This window comes from Corvus hawaiiensis, chromosome 31, assembly GCF_020740725.1.
Source record: "Corvus hawaiiensis isolate bCorHaw1 chromosome 31, bCorHaw1.pri.cur, whole genome shotgun sequence".
Lineage (NCBI taxonomy): Eukaryota > Metazoa > Chordata > Aves > Passeriformes > Corvidae > Corvus > Corvus hawaiiensis.
This window is the reverse complement of record NC_063243.1, coordinates 254,376-279,301: the sequence shown is the minus strand read 5'-3', so window position 1 is coordinate 279,301 and position 24,926 is coordinate 254,376. Positions and strand designations below refer to the sequence as shown.

At 53.3% G+C, this 24,926-nt stretch overlaps 3 protein-coding genes across 3 annotated transcripts in view; 2 read left to right on the top strand and 1 right to left on the bottom strand.

The window, feature by feature from the left end:
* LOC125318698 (zinc finger protein 208-like) overlaps positions 1 to 24,926 on the top strand; it is a 123,306-nt gene that overhangs the window by 21,519 nt on the left and 76,861 nt on the right. The gene's annotated exons all lie outside the window — the stretch shown is intronic.
* LOC125318788 lies at positions 3,922 to 6,579 on the top strand. The gene is made up of 2 exons (XM_048289719.1): positions 3,922 to 5,484; positions 5,813 to 6,579. The coding sequence occupies exons 1-2, from the start codon at positions 4,511 to 4,513 to the stop codon at positions 5,838 to 5,840; spliced, it is 1,002 nt and encodes a 333-aa protein (XP_048145676.1). The 5' UTR covers positions 3,922 to 4,510; the 3' UTR covers positions 5,841 to 6,579.
* On the bottom strand, positions 6,059 to 23,855 carry LOC125318776 (zinc finger protein ZFP2-like). The gene is given in 7 exon segments (XM_048289703.1): positions 6,059 to 6,080; positions 9,304 to 9,430; positions 10,850 to 10,997; positions 11,614 to 11,989; positions 13,805 to 14,149; positions 22,968 to 23,687; positions 23,851 to 23,855. Coding segments are annotated over 7 exon segments (1,743 nt in total).

Below are 24,926 nucleotides of genomic sequence, written 5' to 3'. Positions count from 1 at the left end.
AATCTGCAGATGTACTCGGGTTTAGACCCCGAAACACAACTAGGACAGGCATTGTTAAAGACACAGTTTGTGGCTAAATCATGGGAAGATATCAGGAGAAAGCTGGAAAAACTAGAAAATTGGCAAGATAGAGGTTTAGATGAATTGTTGAGAGAAGCACAAAAAGTGTTATGTTAGAAGGGATGAAGAGAATCACAGGAAACAAATAAAAATGATGGTGGCGGCAGTTAGGGAGACAAGAGGAAACGATCCTCCCCCTCCTCGCAGACCGCGTCAAATGCCCCAGAGAAATGGGGGAGGGGACACGCGAGTAGAGAAAAAGGATGTAAATGTGTGTTTTTATTGTGGAAATAGAGGGCACTTTAAGAGAAACTGCAGAAAAAGGCTGAAGGATGAGAGGATGTTTAAAGAAGATTAGAGGGGTCAGGGGCTCTATTTGCTGGGGGCACGGAAACATCAGGAGCCCTTGATAAAAATTAAGATAGGTCCTCAGCAGCAAGAATTTGAGTTTTTGGTAGACACTGGAGCGGAACGGTCCACGATACAAGTATTGCCCGCCGGGTGCAAAATTTCCTGGGATACTGCCCAAGTGGTTGGGGCAAAAGGGGAACCCTTTGAGGTCCCCATTATAAAGAATGTATTAGTAGAACCAGGATCTAAAATGGGAATAGGGAGCCTTTTATTAGTTCCAGAAGCTGATTATAATTTGTTAGGAAGGGACTTAATTATAGAGATAGGCATTAATGTAGAAGTAGTGAATAAAGAATTAAAAGTTAGACTTTGTCCCTTGAGAGTGGAGGATGAAGAGAAGATTAATCCAGAAGTATGGTACACCCCAGAGAGTGTGGGAAGACTCGACATACCTCCCTTCTCGGTAACCATTAAAGATCCTGAGGTGCCAATAAGGGTCAAACAATACCCCATTTCTCCAGAGGGAAAAAGGGGATTAAAACCCAAAGTTGACAGGCTACTGAGTAAAGGTCTTTTAGAACCTTGTATGTCCCCTTTTAACACCCCTATCTTGCCAGTAAGAAAGGCAGATGGGTCATACAGACTAGTTCACGATCTAAGGGAAATAAATAAAAGAAAGTAGCGCGCTTCCCGGTAGTGGCCAACCCTTATACCTTATTGAGCAGATTAGGTCCCGAAAATCAGTATTATAGTGTAATTGATCTTAAAGATGCATTTTGGGCATGCCCCCTAGACGAGAGAAAAGTAGAGACTATTTTGCCTTTGAGTGGGAAGACCCAGTAACACATAGGAGACAGCAATTAAGATGGACAGTGCTCCCCCAGGGATTTACAGAGTCTCCGAACTTATTTGGACAAGCCTTAGAGCAAATCCTGCAAGAATATCAGACTAGAGAAGGAGTGGTCCTCATTCAGTATGTAGATGACCTTTTAATTGCAGGAGGAGCAGAGGACAAAGTACGAGCAGAAAGCATCAGACTATTGAATTTTCTCAGTGTTAAAGGACTAAAAGTATCTAAGGCAAAATTACAATTTGTGGAAGAGGAAGTGAGATATTTAGGCCATTATCTGAGTAAAGGAGAAAAGAAAATAGACCCTGAAAGAGTAAAAGGGATTCTGTCCATACCACCCCCTAAGAACAAAAGACAAGTGAGGCAGTTAGTGGGTCTAGTGGGGTATTGTAGACAGTGGATTGAGAACTATAGTAACAAGGTTAAGTTCTCATATGATAAGTTAAGCCAAGAGGGTTTAATAAAGTGGAGCGAGGAGGATGACCAACATCTAAGAGTATTGCAGCATGATCTAGTCAATGCCCCTGTCCGGAGCCTACCAGATTTAAAAAGACCTTTCTATCTATTTATAAATGCTGACAATGGAACGGCCCATGGAGTACTAACCCAAGAATGGGCTGGAAAAAAGAAACCTGTGGGGTACTTATCAAAATTGTTAGATCCTGTCAGTAAAGGGTGGCCCACATGCCTGCAGGCAATAGTAGCTTGTGCTCTCCTGGTAGAAGAGGCTAACAAGATTACCCTCAATGGAGAACTAAGGGTATTATCCCCTCATAATATTAGAGGAATTCTACAACAAAAAGCAGACAAATGGATAACTGACGCCAGACTCTTAAAGTATGAGGGGATCCTATTAGACTCCCCGAAATTAACCCTGGAGGTGACAACGCTACAAAATCCTGCTCAGTTTTTGTATGGAGAGCCCGATGAAGCTAAATTGGCCCATGATTGCCTGTTAACCATAGAAGAGCAAACTAAAATAAGACCAGATCTTGAAGAGGAAGAATTAGAAGAAGGGGATAAATTGTTTGTAGATGGATCATCTCGAGTAATCAATGGAAAAAGGGTATCCGGTTATGCAATAATAGGAGGGGAAGAGTTTAAGGTGATAGAATCAGGACCATTGAATAGATCCTGGTCCGCACAAGCCTGTGAGCTTTATGCCGTGTTACGAGCACTGCAATTATTAAAAAATAAGTTAGGAACAATATACACTGATTCTAAGTATGCCTATGGGGTTGTGCACACTTTTGGAAAAATATGGGAAGAGCGGGGACTAATAAATTCCCAGGGAAAGGACTTAGTCCATCAAGATCTAATAAAACAAGTGTTACGGGCTTTGAGGGGGCCAAGAAGAATCGCTGTTGTAAATCTAAAAGGACACCAGAGAGGGCTGGACTTCAAAAGCAGGGGAAATAATGCAGCAGATCAGGAAGCAAAAAGGGCCGCACTATTAGCGTTACGACCTACTCCCAAAGAGGATCCAGCAGCTGAGAGAAGGAAGTGCCATACTTGCGGGGGAAATCTACAGGACCCTCCTTGCTATGCTTGTTGGGACAATTGGGGTATGGATGCTATAGAATGCGCCTGTGAGACACCAAGGGCTAAGCATTGTCTTTTCCACGGTAAAATTTGGCAAATTTATAGTTTTACAGCCCAAGAGAAAGAAAAGATGCAGAAAATGGGATTGAGAGAAAATTCGAAGGGGGAATGGAGACTCCCAGAAGATGACAGGATCGTACTACCAAAATCATTAGCCATGGAAATTATGAAGAGAATGCATAGCAAAACACATTGGGGAGCACAGGCATTGGTAGACCAGTTTGCCATTAAGTATATGTGTATCGGAGCAAATGATCTGGCAAAACAAATAGTGAGGGGATGTGTTATTTGCCTAAAGGTAAATAAGACGAACCTAAGGAAATCCCTAATGGGGGGACGGCCTACAGCATATAGGCCATTCACCAACATTCAGTTAAACTTCACTGAGTTGCCAAAAACTGGAAGATATAAGTACCTACTGGTAATAGTGGACCATTTAACCCATTATGTAGAAGCATTCCCGACTGCAAGAGCAACGGCGCAAGTGGTAATTAAAACCTTGTTAGAACATATTATCCCAAGATACGGGATAATAGAAACCATTGATTCAGACAGAGGACCACATTTTGTGTCAAGAGTGATCAAAGAAATCATGACAGTAATGGGGATAAAATGGGACTACCACACTCCCTGGCACCCCCAAAGCTCGGGGAGAGTGGAAAGAATGAATGGGGAAATCAAGAAGCAACTGACAAAACTTATGATAGAAACCAAATTGTCATGGGTAAAGTGTCTACCTCTAGCATTATTGAACATTCGAACCCAACCTAGGTCAGACATGGGAATATCTCCTTTCGAAATGTTGTATGGAATGCCCTATAATATGGAAGAGCCTCAAGACCACCCAAGCCTAAGAGATCAGAATATAAATATGTATATCACAAGTTTAATGAAGTATAGAGAGAATCTGTGGAAAAAGGGAATGCTAGCCCAGAGACCTCCATTAGACCTGAAACTACACCGGGTACAGCCAGGAGATTGGGTGATGATAAAATCCTGGAAGGAAGCAACCCTACTCCCACTGTGGGAAGGTCCTTATCTTGTATTATTTACCACAGAGACTGCAGTTAGAACAGCAGAAAAAGGATGGACGCATGCTAGCAGAATCAAAGGACCAGTGACGGGCCCAACCCCCGAGTGGCAGGTGACCAGCCGCCCCGGAGACCTGACATTAAAGATTCAGAAGAAAAATCATTCATGAGCAAACATCGAGTAGAATATGCACCGGAACCATATTATACTGAGGAAGGACTAATTCTAGCGCAGATGTTAAAATAAAGTGTGGGGACCCCAAGTGTCACTGTTATCCGTTTGTATGCTACATCTGTAAAGTATGCGGGGACAAGTGGTGGAGTCACTGTAGGCGAAGGGTTCCCCCTAGAGGGGTTTGTATTCCTTGCTGGACGCTCCAGCGGAACTTAACTGATTGGATCTTAAAGTATAAGGTGGTGCATGAAGGATTAATAAAAAAAGAATCTAAAAAATGGTGGAAGATCTTTGCATACGGGATTGAGCCAAAATATTATTGCTATCATCCTAATGAGCCAATCCCCTTTATAGTTGAAATTATTAATTGCACCTGTCGTACCCACCTGAAGGGAATCCGGTGTGATACACCTCAGGTTAAGAACTGTAACTGGGACTCCTATGTTAAGAGGCAAAAAGAGCGACAGAATTGCCCCCAGGGGTCTCCTGAAGAATACTCTTGCTGCCGAGAAGATGGTACCCCTCGTGGCTCGAAGCAACCGAGTCGACGAGCGAGGCAGAGGAGTAGAAAGCTGTGGAGGAAAGAACCCCCAGAATGGGATAATAAAACTACGCTCATGGAAATGCCTCAGAAGTAAGATTAAGAGCAAGGATCCCTGGAGGGAGGGCAGGTCGCAGTGTGTAAATTGGAGGAATCCTCGAACATACTTTTGTACTCTCCACGCCTTTAGTGATGCTCGTTGCTTGACCCGGCATATTACCCTCCTTGTGCTTACATTGTATTTAAATGAAGCTAGCGCAACAGAATCCCTATCACACCAACCATTTAAATGGTCATTAATACGGTGGGAAGATCAAAAGGTTATACAAACAGTGACTACGCCAAGTAACCCAAGCTTTAGTTGTCAACTCTGTGATCTTATACAAGTAAAACCATGCCTGAACAAAAAAGGATTCTATTTCTGCCCAGCATCTAACCCAGGGAAAACCTATTGTAACTGGCCTGGACACTACTACTGTGCATACTGGGGCTGTGAAACAGTCGCCTTTGGGTTTTCCCCTGGAGGAGGAAAAGACAAATATATCAAGGTCGGGTGGAGGCCCAGCGGGTGTCAGCCCCCAGAGGTAGGGCCAGACACAGGAATAAAGCAGGGCGGAAATTGTCACGGAATTCAGATAAATGTGACCAATAAAATGGATTCCGGATGGGCAATAGGAAAAACCTGGGGAGCTAGATTATGGGAATCCGGTACAAATCGGGGTGGGCACTTTCTGATAAAAAGGGAAGAGATACCACCGAGTGCTGAAGCCATAGGCTCCAACGTAGTTATTAACCCCCCTATAGAAATTCAGTCCCAGGGTAATCGAGCGGCAGAGGAAGACCACACTGCTCAAACACCGACTATTTATAATCAAACTGAATCAGACCAAAAGGAATTGAGGGAATACAGCACCTTATGGAAAGTAATGCAAGCCAGCTTTGGCATTTTAAATAAGACCAGCCCAGAACTGACAGAAGGATGTTGGCTATGCTATAATATCAGGCCTCCCTTTTATGAGGCTGTCGGAATAACGAGTAAACCACAAAGACTCAACGAGAGCAACCCAAAACAGTGCTCTTGGAAAAAGAACAAAGTGAGTGAGCAGGGGATAACACTTTCCCAAGTATCAGGACAAGGACGATGTGTAGGTACTGTTCCCGAAGAAAAAAAACATTTATGCAACATCACAGTGAAAAATCCGAAGCAGAGACAGCCAGCAGCATGGTTAATCCCGGCCGCCAATACCAGATGGGTCTGCCAAAGCATAGGAATAACTCCTTGTTTGTCCCTTGAAGTTTTTAATCATACTCATGACTATTGTATTCAGGTAACCATCATACCTAGAACTACTTACCACCCTAAAGACTATGTTTTCAAGCAACATATCACCCCTGAACACCACTTGATGAGGAGGGAACCTTTCACCACCCTAACCATAGAAACCCTCTTAACAGTAGGAGGAGTGGGAGCTAGAACAGGAATAACCTCACTAATTAGCCAGCAAAAAGAGTTTAAAGCACTAAGGATCTCTGTAGACGAAGATTTAAGTAAAATAGAGCAAGCAATTGACAGATTAGTCAAGTCAGTCAGGTCACTGTCAGAAGTGGTCCTACAGAATCGCAGGGGACTAGACTTACTGTTTTTACAACAAGGGGGTCTTTGCGTAGCACTCAAAGAAGAATGCTGCTCCTATGCCGATCACACCGGAGTGGTAATAAACACCATGAATGAATTAAGAAAACAGCTAGAACAAAGGAAACGAGACAGGGAAGCATACCAAAGCTGGTATGAAAACTGGTTTAATCATTCCCCCTGGCTGACTACATTGCTTTCAACCATTGCAGGACCATTAATTTTGTTAGTGCTTGGACTCACCTTTGGACCATGTATATTTAATAAACTAATTTCTATAATAAGAAGCCGCTTAGAAGCAGCACACCTTATGCTTGTTAGAGCTAAGTATAAACGAATACTTGAAGAAGAAAACTTAAGAACATTAGAACTGGCTAAACAAGAATTGCAAAGATTCAGTGAACAAAAATGAATAAAGAAGAGAAATGGGGGATTGTGAAGGATACAGGATGCTTTGTTCACTAAATATCAAGTAGCAGGAAACCAGCTGCCTATACCTAGATAAGAGCCAGAGACAAATACGTGCTTGCCTAATCCCTATCTGTACTTGCTTAATCAGCTTTTAGTTCCAGGACCTTGAGCACAATGACCATACAAGGAGAGGTCAACCAAAAGACACCGGAGGATGACTACTAACCTTCATTCTGCGACCACCAGGAGGAAAAAAAGACCCCCTAGCAGCAAGTCACACATGCGCAGAATGCCATGAAAAAGACACGTTAACCGGAAAAGAGACTGTATAAGAAGGAACTGGAACTGGCGAAAGGTGCGGCAGTTGGTGGAGCGGAGACTCCCCTGCCGCCCAGCGCTGTAATTGCTTTTGCCTTGCTTGCTTGCTGCTAATAAATAAAATTGTAATTAGCAGATTGAGTCTCGGAATTTATTACAAAACTCTTTGTGTTCAGACCAAAGTAATTAATCCTTAAAAAGACTAATAACCCCATGTGATGGCCCCTGTCTGGCAGTGTGAAGGAACTGTGAGATTTTTCAGGGCAGAGATTATTACAGCTGGTGATGGGGTCAGTGGCTCTGACCCAGGAAGAGGTGCCCGGTCCGGGGAGATGGTCCCGAAAGGAATCGCCTTCCCGAGGCCCGATGTCTTACCTCAGCTGCTGGCAGAAGGGCCTGTGCAGAGACTGTCAGCTCTTTAGTGATTATCAGCTCGTGATTCCAGCTCAGCTCTGCAGGGCAGCCTCCAGGCCAAGCCAGACCAGAGAGAGAGACAAGACACTCGTGTGGCTGGTTCCGCACAGAGTAGCTTTATTGCTGGTCCGTACTCCAGCGAAGGGGAAAGCCAGGGACGGCAGCAGCTCTCTCTCCTCGCAGGGGCAGAGGGCTGGCTTTATAGGGATACAGGGGATCGGTAAAGGCCAATGGGTTACAAAGGATCTGCATAGGGTCTCCTAAAGGACTGTGGGTCTGTCTTTTCTCGCTGTGACCAAAGAAGTGGTTGCCTTTCCAGCAAGTCCTGCTGGGCGATTACAAAATCTCTTCTCTCAGCAGAGATCCCTCCAGGGCAGGGGCTGGGCACGCCCAAGAGATGTTTTACACCACAGCAGATTGTTTCTTTCTGGGCGGGTCTGCTGTTGGTGGCACTTTGGGAACCACGTGATGCAGAAGAAAACCCTTTTTTCCTTAAGCATAACAAAGAGACTTTTCAAGAACTGCAGCACTGACCAAAATCCCATGTTCTGCTTCCTTTGTGCGAGTTGGGTAAAAGGAGGGAAGTGCTGGAAGAGAGGGGAGGTTTGCTTGAATTTCTTGTTATTTGCTTTTACTTTTAATTCTGTTGGTAATAAACTTTTTCTTTGTACAGCAACTGTTTAAGTTTGAACCTGTTTTGCCTCGCAGCTCTCTAGTTTTCCTCAATATTTTCTTATTTTCCCCTTATGAAAAATAACAGATTTCGTGTGCTTGACGCTCAGCTGCGTCAAACCACGACAGGCAGAGCCCTGGTGCCCCCCGTCTGAGTGATCCATGTTTGGATCCAGTGTCCTGGGTTTGCATGGCCAGGCTTTGGAAATAGGGGGCCTCCAGGGGTGGCTTCCTTGAGCAGCTTCCAGAAGCTTCCCCCATGTCCGGCTCCTGTTCCGCCCCGCCCCTGAAGGCGAGGGTAACCCAGGGTCTGGTTCATGGCTCCCTGGGGCAGATTAGAGTGAAACAACAGTGAAAAATCTGTGTTTGTAAATATATCTCTGTAGGGTTTATTTCAGAACAGTTTGGTTGCTGTGTGAAGGGGGTTTGGAGCCCTTTTGGTTACCATCTCCAGTAATATTAAAAGCATAAAAGTAACACTCAGGAAATGTATAAGGGCAAAGGAAGTATGAGAGTAGAAGGATACAGAGTCAGCAGCCCTGGATCAGCAACAAAACTTTTGGTTTGGGTTGTTCCAATGTCCCTGTCCTTGGTTTAAGTGATGGTCCCAGGCTGGATCCCGTGGGGGCTGGGGAAGCGCAGGAAACTCCAAGTTCCGTGGGTTAATACAGGTTCAGGTTTGGGTGAACACCCAGGCACCTCCCCCGGGGGAGTTTTGCAGTGTCCGATGTCACACTGTGGATCCCGGGGCACTCTGGGGGCTCTGATGGTTTATGGCCCCTTCTAAGACATGGCCCTGCCCCTCCCGGCAGCGCAGCTGAGCCAGGCATGGCCCATGCGAGGGGATGGAAACCTCCAGCCCTCTGTGTGCATGTCCCGGGCCTGCCCCGGGCGGGTTCCCAGAGCTGGGCCAGCTGTGTAAGGGAGGGCGCTGCCCTGCTCCAAAGCCCTGTCCCACCTGGCCGGATCTGCTTCCCATCGGCCTCTGCCCTTCCCTGGCTCCAGGCCCGGCTCGTCCCCTCCGGGCTGGGTGTTCCCCCCTGTGCCCCTGGGCGCTCCCTGTGCCCACGGCCAGCAAAGGCCCCGCTGCTGTTGCCGGTGGCCAATGGTTTGAGCCATTAACCCGGAACATTTCAGTCCCTCACAGCTCTGCACCCCAAAAGCCGAGAGGGATCAAAGGCGCCTCAAAGCAACTCCATCCCACTGCAAACAGCTCAATTCCACCTCAAAACAACTCCATCCCACCTCCAAATTTTGGGGTATCCTCTGTGCCCAAATTGCTCCCAGTTGTAGATGTTCCTGTCCGTGAACTTCACCCAGTTGTTGTCATCAAGGAAGTGCCAGTGGGCTTTTCCCCAGGAATGGAACACACCTGTGTGGGAGACAGGTCAGGGGGTGCCCCCCTCCAGCAGCCCCCAGCACCCCACAGCAGGTTGGGAGCTCAAGGGACCCCCCTGGACACCCCTTTCCCACCCCTCTCTGCCCCACGGCCGCCTCAGCACCGGGCGAGCCCCCCATGAGACCCCCAGGGAGGGACAGGGGTTTGGGGAGCCCCCCGTGAGGTTCTGCCCCCCCGAGAGTCCCAGGGAACAGCTCAAGAGATCAAATGATGGGTGTAGGTGCTTTGGTGGGTCGGACGGTCGGGACGGACGGAGACGAGAGATCTCTGAAGTCAGATCTTGGAACATGCGGTTTATTGCAAAGGGTGTGGGTACAGGGGCACTGCTTAGAGCTGCCAGCTGCAGCTCTGAGCAGGCCCAAGAGAGCAAGAGAGTGAGCGGGTAAGTAAAGAGAGAGAGAGAGCGAGAGGAATGAGAGTGAAGAAGAAGTGAGTAGAGCAAGAGAGTGTGAGTAAGAGTGTCTGAAGTCCTGGTTACAATACAATAAATCATCTTCTGTACTGAATATTCTAATTGTCACTAACCAATCTAATACAAGATACAAATCCTATAGCATTTACATACAGCCTATAAGAGTTCTTATATTACCATAGAGTGTTACATCTTAACTTCTAAAGACTACTCTTTGGACCCCTTCTGCTGAGCTAGTAGGGTCTGCTCTGACCCTTGGACCTGCCTGCAAGCAGAGGGTATTGTTCAATCAAGAGAGGATTACTTCAGTCGGCCATACCATTGTTTTCTAGCTGTTCAGTAACTAAGACTTGGTATCTCAAAAAGTGGCTTTCATTTCGATGTCACTTATAGTTTTCATATTCCCAAAATCTTTTGTCAGGCAATCATATTTATAAGGCTTTCCTGTTTCATCTTCCCTAACAATGGGGAAACAAAGGGACTCTCATGGGAAGCCCTTTCCCGCTGTCCCCCCGGCCCTTATCCCCCTCTCAGACACCTTTCCCATCATCCCCACGCCCCTCCCCACTCACTCAAGAGCTCCTCACCCGCAGCCGGGGGCTCCCAGCAGCCAGAGCGGGGTGACACGGGGGGGACACACGGGGGTCCCCATTCCAAATCCATCCCAGGGCCGGTTTTGCCCCTCCAGTCTTGGCTCCCACGTGGGGTTCCCGAGAGTCCCTCCCACTGCCCCCCAATAAACGGCACTGGGGTGAACTGGGAAGCCTTACTGGGAGCACTGGGAGCAGCCGGCTGGGGGCAGAGTGACAGCGGGGCTGGGGGGGACACACGACCCCCCCAAAATCAGCGCGGAGATGGAGCGGGGGGTCCCGGCCGGGCCCGAGGCCACGGGGAGGGGCTGCGGCCGCCGGCGGCTCAGGAGCTCTGTGGGCAGAGCAAAGGGGGTGACACCGGGCTGGGGGGCCCGGGGGGGCACACACGCTCTGGGGGAGGGGGGATGCGATCCCCGGGACCCCCCGTCACCTCCTCGAGCAAGTGAAAGCCGAGCCCCAGCGCCAGGAAGATGAAGCCCAACACGAAGTCCCCGATCCCCATCAGAATCTTGCTGCGGGCAGTGTCCGCTGGCATCTGTCGGGGGTCCACAGAGGTGAGGACCTCTCAAAAAACCCCCCAGAGAGCCATCAGGACCCCCTAAACCCCTCTTTTTTTCGTCCCCAACTGTCCAGAACGCCGTTAAACCTTCCAGCACATGCCAAACCCACTCATCTCCTCCAGGACTCCACAAGCCCCATCCCAGTTGCTCCCTGCCTTCCGAGGATCCCCCGAACCCTCTCCCAGCCCCTTTGCCCAGGCTAAAAAGAAGGGTGGCTCTTGATGGCATGCCCAACACCGAGAAACAGGACAAGAGATCGGCCTAGAAGCATAGACAGCTTTGGGTTGGAGTGTTCTGAGAGAAGTGAGCTGCCCTCGTGAGAGGGGAGTGGATTGAGGGCACTGGGGAGGCACTGGGAGGGCACTGGGAGCGACTGGGAACGGAGCGCGCGGCACTGGGAGGCCGAGTCCAGCACGGGGCAGTCGGCGCTGCGGGTCTGCCTGGCAACTGATGAGTCATCAGAGAGACGCGCTCTCATTGGCTGAGGGGCGCCAGCGCCACGCAGGGCTGCGATGGACACGCGGAGGGAAACTGGGAGACACTGGGAAGGACTGGGAGGGACTGGGAGAGACTGGGAGAGCTCAGGGGAACCTGGAAGGACAAGAGGCCCCGGGGATGGGCTCCAGGGGGGCTGAGGGGCTCCAGGCTCATCCCCAGGGCAGGGCCCGAGGGGACTCGCTCTGCCCGACGTTCTGCACCTCTGCGCTCCGCCAGCAACGGGGCAACGATCTCGCGGTTGTGCCGGCAGAGCCTGTCCGCCAGAGCCCCTTTGTACCCCACTCTTGCTGCATGGCTGTTCCAGCACTGCGCCTGTTTCTCCCCACACGGGGTGTCCCCCACCAACAGCCCCACATCGCTGGCGAGTGCAGTTGCTGCTCCCGGTGTCAGATGCTCCTCTGCACCAACCTCACCCGCTCGCTGCCCTTCATGAAGTGACACTCGGACTTCATCATCCCCTGGAACACCCCTGTGTGTGCGGGACACAGCTCAGGGGGTGCCCCCCTGCAGCCCCCAGCACGCCCAGAGCTCCGGGAGCCACCCCGGATCCCCGCTCCGCACCCCCTGTGCCCCACGGCCGCCATGGGACCCTCCTGCCCGTGCTCCCACTTCCTCTTTTCCACCCTTCTCCCTATTTCACATCCCCTCCCCCGCCATTTCCAGCCGCTCCCCAGAGGAGTTTTGGAGTCCCATTCCCCCCTTTTCACCCTTTCCACCCTTTTCCCCACAATCCCCCAATCCCCAGCCCACTCCCGCTCACTTTTAGGGTCCCATCCTCCACTTTTCCCCACCTTCCCACCCCCTCCCACCCGTTTCTCCTCCACTCTTCAGCCCCCTCCTGCTCTTCCTCTGAGGATCCCCTCCAGCTCTCACTCATTTTAGGGGTCCCATCACCCCTTTTCCCCCTTCTCCCCCCCTTTCCCATCGCGTCCCGCCCCCCCACGCTCACCCGAGAGCTTCGTGCCCGCAGCCGGGGGGCTCCCAGCACCACCAGTGCCACCAGTATGGCCCCAGCTGCCACCACTCGCCCCATGGCCAGCGCTGGCCATGATTTTGATTGGCTGAGGGCCCGGCAGTGGGGATTTTTGGAGGGGGAACCTCGAGGTGCTGGGCAGGTGGGAGCTCAGCTGTGCCCAGAAATGTGTCCCCAGGGACGCGGGATCTCAGGGGTGCCCATGGCCTGGGGTGACGCTGGCCCGGTGCCAGGCACCCACCAAAGCCACTCTGTCCCTGCCCCTCGCAGCCGCACAGGGGAGAGAAAATGGAACCGAGGCTTCCCGGGTGGGGATAAGGACCGGGAGAGATCCATCAGCAAACACCAGCACGGGCACAACAGGCTCTAATTAGAGATATTAATTAAATTGATGACACCAAAAAAATAAGAGCAGGAGAATGAGAAGGAAAAAAAGACCCTTAAAAACACCCTCCCCCCACCCCTCCCTCCTTCCCAGGGGCTGTGGGGGAATCTCTGCATCCGGCACCTCCATCTTTGGAGCCGCCAGACATGGAGGAAGCTTCCAGATCCTTCTCTCAGAAACCACTTCTGAACCAACCTTGCTACCAAAACCAGGCTGTGCAAGCCAAATAGAGCCCCAAAACTGGGGACTCAGGTATCCAGGAGCTCAGCTGCACTCCAAAATGGGGATGGAGAGGTCCAGGGACTCAGCTGTGCCCAAAAATGAGGCCCCAGCTGAGGGTGTTCCCTGCTTGGCTGAGCGCTGCCTGAGGGCTGGGGCTGCAGCAAGGGGGGACACCCTCCTCCAGAGGGGATGTCCCGCAAACGGGGGACCCCCACAACCCCCTCATAACCCTCGGGGGCTGGGCTGGCCCTGCCTGGATGCCGGGAGACACCAAAACCGCTCTGTCCCTGCCCTCTGCTACTGCACAGGGACAGGAAATACAAGGAAAGGCCCAGGAGCTGAGAGAAGGACCGGGAGAGATCCCACCCCGAGCACTGGCACGGGCACAACAGAGCCAGCCTGGGCACAGGGAGGGAATTTATTCCCAACCAAATCCCAGCAGCACAAGGAGAAGGCAAAGAAATCTCTCCAACACCTTCCCCCCACCCAGCGGGGATCACCCGGAACGGGGGTCACCAGGGCTCTGCCCCACGGGGGTCACTGGGGATCATCCAACGCTGATCCTCCCACGGGGGATGGAGCTGGAGCAGCGCACGAAGCTCTTCCCGCACTCGGGGCACTCGCAGGGCTTCCCTTAGCGGTGCCTCCGTTGGTGTCGGGTCAAGTGAGAGCTGCTGGAGAAGCTCTTCCCACACTCAGGACACTCGTAGGGCCTCTCCCCGGTGTGGATGCGCCGGTGCCTGATGAGGTGGGAGTTGTGTTTGAAGCCCTTCCCGCAGTCGGGGCAGCGGAAGGGCCTCTCATCCGTGTGAATGCGCTGATGTACGAGAAGATGGGAGCTCCTCTGAAACCTCTTCCCACACTCAGAACACTGGTAGAGCCTCTCCCCAGTGTGGGTGTGCTGGTGTGCCCTCAGGGTGGAGCTCCACCCGAAGCTCTTCCCACACTGCAAGCACTCATAGGGCCGTTCCCCTGTGTGGACCACCTGGTGCCGGATCAGCTCAGAGCTCCGGCTGAAGCCCTTCCCACATTCCCCACACCCATAGGGCCTCTCCCCAGTGTGGATCCTCTGGTGTACCCTCAGATGGGAGCTGTAGCTGAAGCCCTTCCCACATTCCAAGCACTTGTGGGGCTTCTCCCCACCCTGAGGCTTCTCCCCCAGCTCCGAGCTCCCCCTGGATCTCCGGCCGCCTTCCCGGCACAGGGGGGCTCTTTCCTCCTTGGATCTCTCTGGGCTGCGTTTGCAGCCCCTCCTCGTGCGGCATCTCCGGGGCTTTTCCTCCTCCTCCATCCAGCCACGCCTTGGGAATGACAAATCCTGGTTTGGGGGGAGAAACAAGGGGTGAGCGCCTTCGGCTTGTGGTTTCTCCTGCCCAAGGCCATCACCAGGCATCTTGTGTCTGTTAAAACCTCCAAAACACCAAGATTCAGACCAAAAGTCCCACAAACATCAAGACACAGACACAGAACTTCCAAAACATCAAGATTCAGACAAAACACCCTCCAAAATATAAACATTCAGCCCCCACAAAAAAACCAAAGCACCAACATGGAGACCAAGAAACCTCAGAAATACCAAGATTCACCCACGGGAAAATCGTGGATCCCCCTCCCTGATCACCTGCTGGATGAGGGGGGCAACGCTCCTGGGGCTGGGGGGAGGCTGCAGATACAGCGAGTGCTGGAACCTTGTGGTGCCTCCTCTTCCTGCTCCTCCTCCTCCGCCTCCTGTATCCCTACTCTTCCTCACACTCCTCTTCCTCACACTACTCCTTCTCCTGCAGAATCCCACCTGCTGCTCCCACGTCCATCCTTTCACCATTCTGCTCTCCAGCCCTGCTCCTCCAGCCTTTCTCCTCATCCCCCCAGGCCCAGCACCCACCCCTGGCTCGCTCTGCCCCCCAGAGCTCTCGCATCCCACAGCACCAGCAGGGATGCAGCTGCGGCAGCTCGGGCTGCGGCAGCGCTGGGCTCTCGGCCGCTCCTGCCCGCACTCGGCCCCCGCCGCAGCCACTTCTGCCAGCACAGCACGGGCCGGCCCGGCCTTGGCGCTCCCCCCCTCCCACCTCCCCAAATTCCCCTCGCGGGGGGCGCCAAGGCCGGGCCACACGGGGGCTCCAGCTGGGGAGCGCCGGGCGCTGCGGCTCTGCCTGGCAACTGCTGACTCACCAGCGCCGCGCCTTCTGATTGGCTGAGCGCTGCCTGAGGGCCGCGCCTGCACCAAGGGGGGACACCCTGCTCCAGGGGGGATGGCCCGAAAACCGGGCACCCCCAGCCAAGGAACAACAGCAACGCCTCCCTACAAACACATGCTCTCAATCTGCTCGGACACAGCCACACCGACTTGGACACAAGCAAGTGACACCACAAACCATCAGCTCCACAAAATGGCACTGATTGACACACACTGCTGCTCAGCCAAGCTCCTGCTCAATTCCTCAACTTCCAGAACAACAACAAAGCCTCAACACAACCATGGACATCGTTTCCCATGCAAAAGGGGACAATGTGGAGGCAGTTTGCACATTCTCCCAGAGCTAATTAAGGACATGGACACCCAGCAGGGGTAAAAAGGGAAGTTGAGAAGGGGTCTCAGCAACAGGGGACGGATGGTGTTGGTGTGCTGGGAAGGGATTGGTTGAAGGGAGTGTGCAGGAATATGGTTAAGGCAAACAGCAGCAGGAGGAATCTATGTGGGAAGAAAGGAAAAGGAAGATGGAAAAGAGCAGGAAGAGAAAAATAGTGAGAATTGCTATGTTTCCCAGCACCTTCCACAATCTTATCCTCAAAAGGGGCCAAAACCCTCTTATCCTCAGGGCCAGCTCCACCTCCTTTGTATCCCTGCTTTCCAGGACAGGAAAACAAGGAGGTCAGGATTTCAGGGGGTTTCTCTGTGGTGGGGAGCAGCAGGACAGGGCAGCACGGGCTGGGGGCCTGTGGGGAGCTGCGGGGCCGGGCCGGGGCTGTGGGGCAGCCGGGGCTCAGCGCCGGGCACTGCCTGACCCCAACACCCCCCGGGCAGGGCCGGCACTGGCCCCCGGCCCCCAGGAGGCTGAGGGATGTGGAAGGATCAGGATTTTCTTTCATCGATCTTGTTTGGGTCACTGGAGAAACGAATGATTGTGCAGAAAGCTCAGCAGCTGTCAGAGGATGAGCACCCACAGGCACTGAGGGGGCTGCAGGAGAGGCACAAGAAGCCCCTGCAGCACTTGGCCAGAAAGGCTCAGCAGGGGAATGCAAGAAGGGATGAGCAAAAGGCCAAGGTGAAGGCAAAGGCCATGGCAGAGTTTCTACAGCCCCCCAGGGATGAACCGCAGGGCCCAAGGGGGCCCCAGCACCCAGGGGACGGCGGCGGCCACAAGCACCTGGCACAGGCATTGCCCTCCTCGGCACGGCAGAGCCCACCCAAACAGCCCCTGCCAAGGAATCAGGGCTCCAGCTGCAGGCCACAAGGACACTGCAAGCACAGACAGCAGCACCCTCAGCACCAGCAAGTCCACCCCTGATGGACATGGATTGGCAGGGCTCTCAGAGCTCCCAGCACACCAGGGACCCACCGCACCAGAGCCCTTGAGAACATTCAGGGCGCCTCTGGATCGAGACGAGGCCGCTCCTGATGGACACAGGGGCTTCTCGATCCACTCCGAATCTGAGACCTAAGGGGGGAAATTGTCAAGAAGTTCTTTCATTATTCAGGCAATAAGTGGGAAAGAGGAGCAGGGGTGTTTTATTCAACCACTATCAGTAGATGTGGGGGATGGGTTTGAAATGCATCAATTTCTGTTTGTTCCTAATTGTGATTGTAATTTACTGGGAAGGGATTTGATGGCTAAAGTGGGAATGCAAATTCATATTGTCAAAGGAGATACAGAGGCTAATGCTGCTGTACCTTGGTGTCAAATGTCTGCCAAGGCCTCTGCTGAAGGGAACCCAGAAGTGTGGGTAGCCCTAGGGAAATAGGCAAAATTAGATATGGAGCCTCTCCAAATTCCTCTGAAGCAACCAGGACAAGTGGTGTCTAAAAGCAATACCCTGTTCCAAGGGAGGCAAGGGAGGGGTTACAGCCTCTTACTGAGGCCCTGCTAAAGGCAGCGCTTCTGGAGCCAGGCATCTCTCCCTACAACACTCCTCTCCTGCCAGCCAAGAAACCCCATCATGGACACCAGAAGGAAAGCACAAGTTTCAAGGCTTCAAAAGCAGATTAACTGAGCCTCCTGCCCTGGCCCTCCCAGAAAATACACTCAGACACGGGAACTCATTCTACAGGAAAGATCCTTCAGGCCGTTCTGGCTGCTTTAGGAACACAGTGGCACCTCCAAACCCCCTGGTAACCCCAGAGCTCAGGTCGGCTGGAAAGAATGAATGGGGAAATAAAGAAACACCTTCTGAAGCTGCTGAGAGAAACCAAGATGCCACGGCTACGGCTGCTGCCATTGGCTTTGGCACGAAGAAGAGCCAGACCCAGGGCAGATATTCAATTATCTCCCCTGGAATTGATGTTTCCAATTCCTCCCCCTGGAAATTCTCGACCTAGTGGGGGATGGAGATCAGGGATGTCTGTTTCAAGCAGTCTGTGGCCACAATCCTGTCTCTTGTGAAATCTCTTCCACAGGAAGCTCGGCTGGCACAGACCCTGCCTTGGCACTTTGCTGCCCACAACATCCAACCAGGACATCGGGTCCTGCCTGAGGAGCGCAAAGAAGCACCACTGGTGGCCAAGGGCGTGGCCCATTCCAAGTGTCCCCGAGCACAGAAACAGCCGCCAGCACAGCTGAACACGGGGGGACCCCTCACCCTCGCCTCAAGCTCTCTGAAGCCCCGCGGATTTGCACTCCCCGGCTGCAGGAGGACCATGCGAGGCCGCCACTGACCCTGCACAGAAGGGGCCGCAGCAGCAGCCAGGGCTCCACAGCGGGGGAAGCCCCGGGGGCTGCCCACAGATCCTCTGCTGAAATAGTCTGGCTGGGCACCTCCTCTGGCATCTCCAGGCACTGGGGGCCAATCCTCGCTGGCACCGGGCGAGCTTCAGAGCTTTCTGTGCCTGCACTCGCCCCAGCTGCTGCGCGAGACAGCGGGAGAATTCCACTCTGGCTCTCAGTTACACTCACACTCTGGGCTGGGCGGGATTCGATTGATGGAAAATATACCAAGTTCAGAATTGCTTTAAAATTTTATTTCTCTACTCAGGCTTGGTTTGCCTCTGTCTTGGGGAAAGGAATTTAAAGTGTTTGTTAAGGGATGTTACACCACTCAACAGAGATGAGCTTAACATCTCAACAGACTGGGAATAGCCCAAAAGATACCCAAAAGATAACGCCCATCAACAAAACATCAATGCCCATCAGCAAACATCAAGGAACAGCTACCCCAGACACTGCCCCCGGCACAGCTGGAGACCCCTGCTCTGGAAAAGGCTGAGAAGGAAATCAAGGAGTGTGCACCTAATTAACATCAGAGGCCAAGCAATCCGGGGCCAATAGGAAACCAAATACTAAGAACTACCCAACTTGGAACCAATGAACATTAAACCGACGGATTTCTATGGGTTTAGACTGTATAAAGTTGAGGAAAAATCTGGTACAACTCGTGTGCCATGGAATGATTTTCTCTGCACACCCGGGCTCTGTGTGCATGAAATGATTTCTCTTGCACATCCTGGCCAGAATAAAGTAATGCCTTGATCCTCTAACACTAAAAAGGTCGTTGGAGAGTTTTTGTTCTTCCCACACTTTCAGTGACAAGATTACACCATTAGAATGGTTTTTCTTAATAATTCTACATTGATATTGTCAGTTGGGTCTGGGCCAAAGGTGTGAGAGTCAATTTTTAGTCCGAGGAGAAGAACCAAAAATCTTTATTGCTTTGGGGCATTTTGTGTATGTTTGTGCATGGCTGTTAGTGATGGCAGAATTTTGGAATGGGTTTGTCAATGTTCACCTGTAGGCTACATTTTGCAAAACTGGAAGAGCTTTAAAACTGACCCTTTAACTCATAAACAGTTAAAAAATATTTTAAAAAAAAAAGGGGGTGGAAAAAGCCGCTTTTGGGGGGCCTCTTGTGAGTCACCTGATGGCTGCCCTGCAAGAGAAGCTTCCTTCCAGGCAGCCAGCAGAGAAGCTTTAGAAATGCAAATTAACTCTGCTGCGGGAAGTGTGCACAATGTCCCAGGCTCTCCTTGCCTGCCACAGGAATTGGGCTGATTCCCTCTGCCCCTCACCCCAAGCTCTGCCTCCCTGCACTGATGGAATTTGCATCGCTAAAGGCAGAGCCCACACTGAGCATCTCTGACTCTGCAACAGAAATCCCTGAAGCTGCAAAGGAAAACAGCAAACGGAGAATGTTGGGAGAACTTCACTCCAAAAAGCGGGGGGGAATCATCCCTCTCCCCACTCCAACATCTGCTGGCACTGTCTGTGTTATACAGGGTGGGTTTGACCACTGGGCTGCTTTTGCTGCACCAAGGTCAGCGAAATCACTTGGGAATCCAAGGATGTGATGATTTAATCACAGAAAATCGGTCAATTGACGCATCCCTGGCATTTTTGGGAGCGCCCAAAAATGGGGACAAGATGAACGGCCACCAGAACAAATCCTACAACACCATGGAGCAGCCCCTGGGAACCCAAACAAATTCATACCAGGTGCCAGAAAACCCACTGATCATTTCAATGCATCATTAGATTACAAGCTGTCCTCCAAATCATAACCAAGCACACAGCTCCAGCTCCTGACCTTCTCACCCACCAATCCACTCCCATGAGCAGCGCCACATTTCACCCTGGGATGGCATCAGATTCTCTTCCAGCAGAAGGACCAGCAGGTTGTGGAAAATTAAATGACTCAAAGTGCTCTTGGCAAAGATATGGCCAAGGAAAAGTGGTGAAACAGAGAACAAAGGAAATAAAACTTCACAGAGCCATGAATATCAGATGTTATACAAAGTGGGGGTGCACATTAAGGGGCACATGCAGCAGGCGGATCGGGAAGTCTGTACCTTCCAAGGACCTCAGCCACTGCGGAAAGGGACACGGAGATGCGGCCGGGCAAATCGGCATAAAAAGGAGGCTGCGTCCTCCAACACTTGGACAGACCCCACGGGAAATGCCCCGTGGCCTCTCCCTTTGTCCGGGAATAAAGTTACTTTTACACGACTCCTCCGGCTCCTCTGGGGACACAAACCTCTGGCCACGGGAACTTTCCCGCACACTGCCGGCCACGGGGCAGCCACCTCTGTCCTACCCACAGCAGCCGGGACGAGCCAGCGCTGCTCCGGCACCGGCTCCTGCCGAGGCAGCAGCGGGAAGGAGACCGCGGGCAGCCGCTCCCGCAGCGCCCTCACGCCACGGCGAACACGGCGCCCACACGGCACAACGAACCCGCCACAGCCCCCTGCCGCCCCCTCCGCCCGCAGCCAGCCCCGAGCCCCGCCAGAACCGAGCGCGGCTCCCACCTGCGCTGGGGCCGCCTCCGAGCTCCGCCGCCGCCTCACCGGGCTCCGGCCGCCGCCGCCGCTCCCGGGCCCGCACAGACGCTCCGCCAATGGCGCCTCTGCTGCGCCACGGCCGCCCTGCCGGCGGCTCCGGGCCCGGGCTGCTCCCCGCTCCGACCAATCAGCGCGCCAGAACCACGACTGACGGCAGCACCGCCCAATCGGAGCGAGGGGCGGGCTCTGCACACGGCCCAGCCCCGCCCCGCGCTCCCAGCGCCCCCCGGGCTGCGTGAGGGGAAAGCCGCAGCTGAGGAGCAGCCCTGGAACGGGCCCGGCCCGAGCCGCCATTCAGCTGAGAAGAGAAACAAAGCTCTCCGCTGCTCCCGGCCCGACCTGCCCAGCCCTGCGTGTCGGGTGCCTCCGGCTCCTTGGGAAGCCCTGCAGCCTCCCTACTCCCGCCCCTAATTCGGAGCCTCAGTGCATGGCTTTGATTTCCCCGAGAAAGGGAAAACCGCCCCAAACCCCTTTGGCTGAGTGCACGAGGGGAGAGATTTGTGGCAGAAAACTCCCAAAGTCGTTTATGCCCAGCTTAGGAAGGACAACCCAAACCAAGCAGAGGTGGGACCCCCCAGCAGCGCCTCTCTGCCGCCCCAGCTGAAGCCCTCGCTGGCTGCTCCAGGCTGGATGGGCAGACTGGGAGCACTGGGAAGGGGCCCCGGCTCGGGGCGCAGCCCCCGGGGCAGCCCCACGGCCCCACGACCCCTCCAAGGCTCCGCCAGCCGGGATGGAACGTGGGAGGGGGAGCAGGGCAAGGGCCGGGGCTGTCGGTGCCCAGGGGACACAAGGGACAGCGGGGGCACTTCACAAGCATTTCATGCAAAAGATAAAATCATATGGAAGACAAAAGCAACAGCAACAGTGGCACCATAGCCCAGGGCCACACAGGAACATGTCCCATTGGAGTGGGGTGATGCTGGCCCGATGTCAGGTACCCACCACAGCCGCTCTCTCCCTGCCCTCCACAGCCGGACAGGGGACAGAAAATTTAACCAAGGGCTCATGAGCTGAGGACCAACAGATTTCACTTATCAAACACAGTTACAGGCAGAACAGGCTTGAAACTGGAGATACGAATTGAATTTATTGCTATCAAACTCCGAGCAGGATAAGGAGAATTAAAAGAAGACCCTTCAAAACTTCTTCCTCCCACCCCTCCCTCCTTCCAGCTCCACCTCCCGCCCCGGCAGTGCAGGACACAGGGAATTGGGGCCATGCTCAGTTCATCCCCGGTGCCTTCTCCCACTGCTCAGGGACAGGAGTCGTTCCCCTGCTGCACTCTGGGCTCCCTCCCACCAGACAGTTCTCCAGGAACTTCTCCAGCCTGAGTCCGTCCCACGGGCAGCAGTCCCCTCACACTGCTGCAGCCCCGGGGGTCACTCTGCCCCGGGGTCAGTCCTGCAAGGACAGGCTGCTCCGGCAGGGCCCCTCTGTCCACGGGTCTCGCACGGGGTCACAGCCTCTCCTCAGGCATCCCCTGCTCCGGTGGGGGCTCCTCCAGGGGCTGCGGGGTATCTCTGCATCCCTGGGGTTCTCTGTATCTGGCACCTCCATCTTTGGAGCCACCATGGATTGGCACTGCTGGACATAGAGGAAGCTTCCAGAACCTTCTCCCAGAATCCACCCTGTAGTCCCCCTGCTACCAAAACCAGATCGAGCAAACCCAATATAGCCCAAAAAATGGGGTCCCAGATATCCAGGAGCTCAGATGCACCCCAAAATGGGGATGGAGATGTCCAGGTGTGCCCAAAAATGAGGCCCTAGATGAGGGCATTCTTTGCTTGGCAGCAACTGTGCCCTCTGCAACTGCACAGGGACAGGAAATACAAGGAAAGGCCCAGGAGCTGAGAGAAGGACCGGGAGAGATCCCACCCCGAGCACCGGCACAACAGAGCCAGCCTGGGCACAGGGAGGGAATTCATTCCCAACCAAATCCCAGCAGCACAAGGAGAAGGCAAAGAAATCTCTCCAACACCTTCCCCCCACCCAGCGCGGATCACCCGGAACCGGGGTCACCAGGGCTCTGCCCAACGGGGGTCACTGGGGATCATCCAACGCCGATCCTCCCACGGGGGATGGAGCTGGAGCAGCGCACGAAGCTCTTCCCGCACTCGGGGCACTCGCAGGGCTCCCCTTAGCGGTGCCTCCGTTGGTGTTGGGTCAAGTGAGAGCTGCTGGAGAAGCTCTTCCCACACTGGGGACACTCGTAGGGCCTCTCCCCAGTGTGGATGTGCCGGTGCCTGACGAGGTGGGAGTTGCATTTGAAGCCCTTCCCACAGTCGGGGCAGCGGAAGGGCCTCTCCTCTGTGTGAATCCGCTGATGTCTGAGGAGATCAGAGCTGGTCTGAAACCTCTTCCCACACTCCTCACACTTGTAGCACCGTTCCCCAGTGTGGATCCTCTGGTGCCGGATCAGGTCGGAGTTGCAGCTGAAGCCCTTCCCACACTCGGGACACTCGTAGGGCCTCTCCCTGCTGTGGATGCACCAGTGCCTGAGGAGTTAGAAGTTTTGATTGAAGCCCTTCCCACAGTTGCAGCAGTGGAAGGGCCTCTCTTCTGCGTGAATCCGCTGATGTACGAGGAGATCGGAGCTGGTCTGAAACCTCTTCCCACACTCCTCACACTCGTAGGGCCGTTCCCCAGTATGGATCCTCTGGTGCCGGATCAGGCAGGAGTTGTAGCTGAAGCCCTTCCCACACTCAGGACACTCGTAGGGCCTCTCCCCGGTGTGGATGCGCCGGCGGGTGACGAGGTTGGAGTTTTGCTTGAAGCCCTTCCCGCAGTCAGAGCAGCGGAAGGGCCTCTCATCCGTGTGATTCCTCTGATGCTTGAGGAGATCGGAGCTGCTTGGAAACCTTTTCCCACACTCAGAACACTCACAGGGCCTCTCCCCGGTGTGGGTGCGCTGGTGTCCCCACAGGCTGGAGCTCCGGCCGAAGCTCTTCCCACATTTCCCACACTCATAGGGCTTTTCCCCAGTGTGCATCCTCTGGTGTTCCATCAGTTGGGAGCTCCGGCTGAAGCCCTTCCCACATTCCCCACACTCATAGGGCCTCTCCCCGGTGTGGATCCTCTGGTGTACTCTCAGATGGGAGTTGTAGCTGAAGACCTTCCCACATTCCAAGCACTTGTGGGGCTTCTCCCCACCCTGAGGCTTCTCCCCCAGCTCCGAGCTCCCCCTGGATCTCTGGCTGCCTTCCCGGCACAGGGGGGCTCTTTCCTCCTTGGATCTCTCTGGGCTGTGTTTGCAGCCCCTCCTCGTGCGGCATCTCCGGGGCTTTTCCTCCTCCTCCATCCAGCCACGCCTTGGGAATGACAAATCCTGGATTGGGGGGGGAAACACAAGGGGTGAGCGCCTTGGGCTGGGGGTTCCTCCTGCCCAGGTCCATCTATGGAATTCTCCGGGGCTTTTGTGTCTATAAAAACCCCAAACCACCACGATTCAGCCCAAATAACCCTCCCAGCATGTTGGGGAAGATGAAACAGGAAAGCCTTATAAATATGATTGCCTGACAAAAGATTTTGGGAATATGAAAACTACAGGCAACATCGAAATGAAAGCCACTTTTGAAATACCAAGTCTTAGCTACTGAACAACTGGAAAACAATGGTATGGCCGACTGAAGGTAATCCCCTCTCGATTGAACAATACCCTCTGCTTGCAGGCAGGTCCAAGGGTCAGAGCAGACCCTACTAGCTCAGCAGAAGGGGTCCAAAGAGTAGTTTTTAGAAGTTAAGATGTAACACTCTATGGTAATATAAGAACTCTTACAGGCTGTATGTAAATGCTATAGGATTTGTATCTTGTATTAGATTGGTTAGTGACAATTAGAATATTCAGTACAGAAGATGATTTATTGTATTGTAGCCAGGACTTCACCATTCCATTCCACTCTTACACACTCTTACTACTTCTTCTTCACTCTCACTCCTCTCGCTCTCTCTCTCCTTACTTACTTGCTTACTCTCTTGCTCTCTTGGGCCTGCTCAGAGCTGCCAGCTGCAGCTCTAAGCAGTGCCCCTATACCCACGCCCTTTGCAATAAACCGCATGTTCCAAGATCTGCCTACAGAGATCTCTGGTCACTGTCTCGTCTACGCCCAGTCCAGACTGAACCCCAAAGCTCTTACACCAGCACTTCCCCCTCCCTGATCTCTCCGCTTGGGGTTCTGAGGGTCTCCATTCCCTGGGCTCATCGTGGTCCTGTGGCTCCTGGGGTTCCCCCTCTCTGGGGTCCCACTCAGCGATGATCCGGGGGGTTTTGCGGTTCCCAGGGGTCCCTTCTCCCCTGATTCTCTGCTGCAGGTTTCCAGCGATCCCAGGGGTCCACCCTTAGCCAG

What these genes read in the sequence shown, in the direction of transcription:
- LOC125318788 (XM_048289719.1), top strand. Translation starts at nt 4,511, where the DNA reads ATGTTAAGAGGCAAAAAGAGCGACAGAATTGCCCCCAGGGGTCTCCTG. An exon ending in ACACCGACTATTTATAATCA is followed by an intron (nt 5,485 to 5,812) that starts AACTGAATCAGA and finishes GTGAAAAATCCG; the next exon opens with AAGCAGAGACAGCCAGCAGC.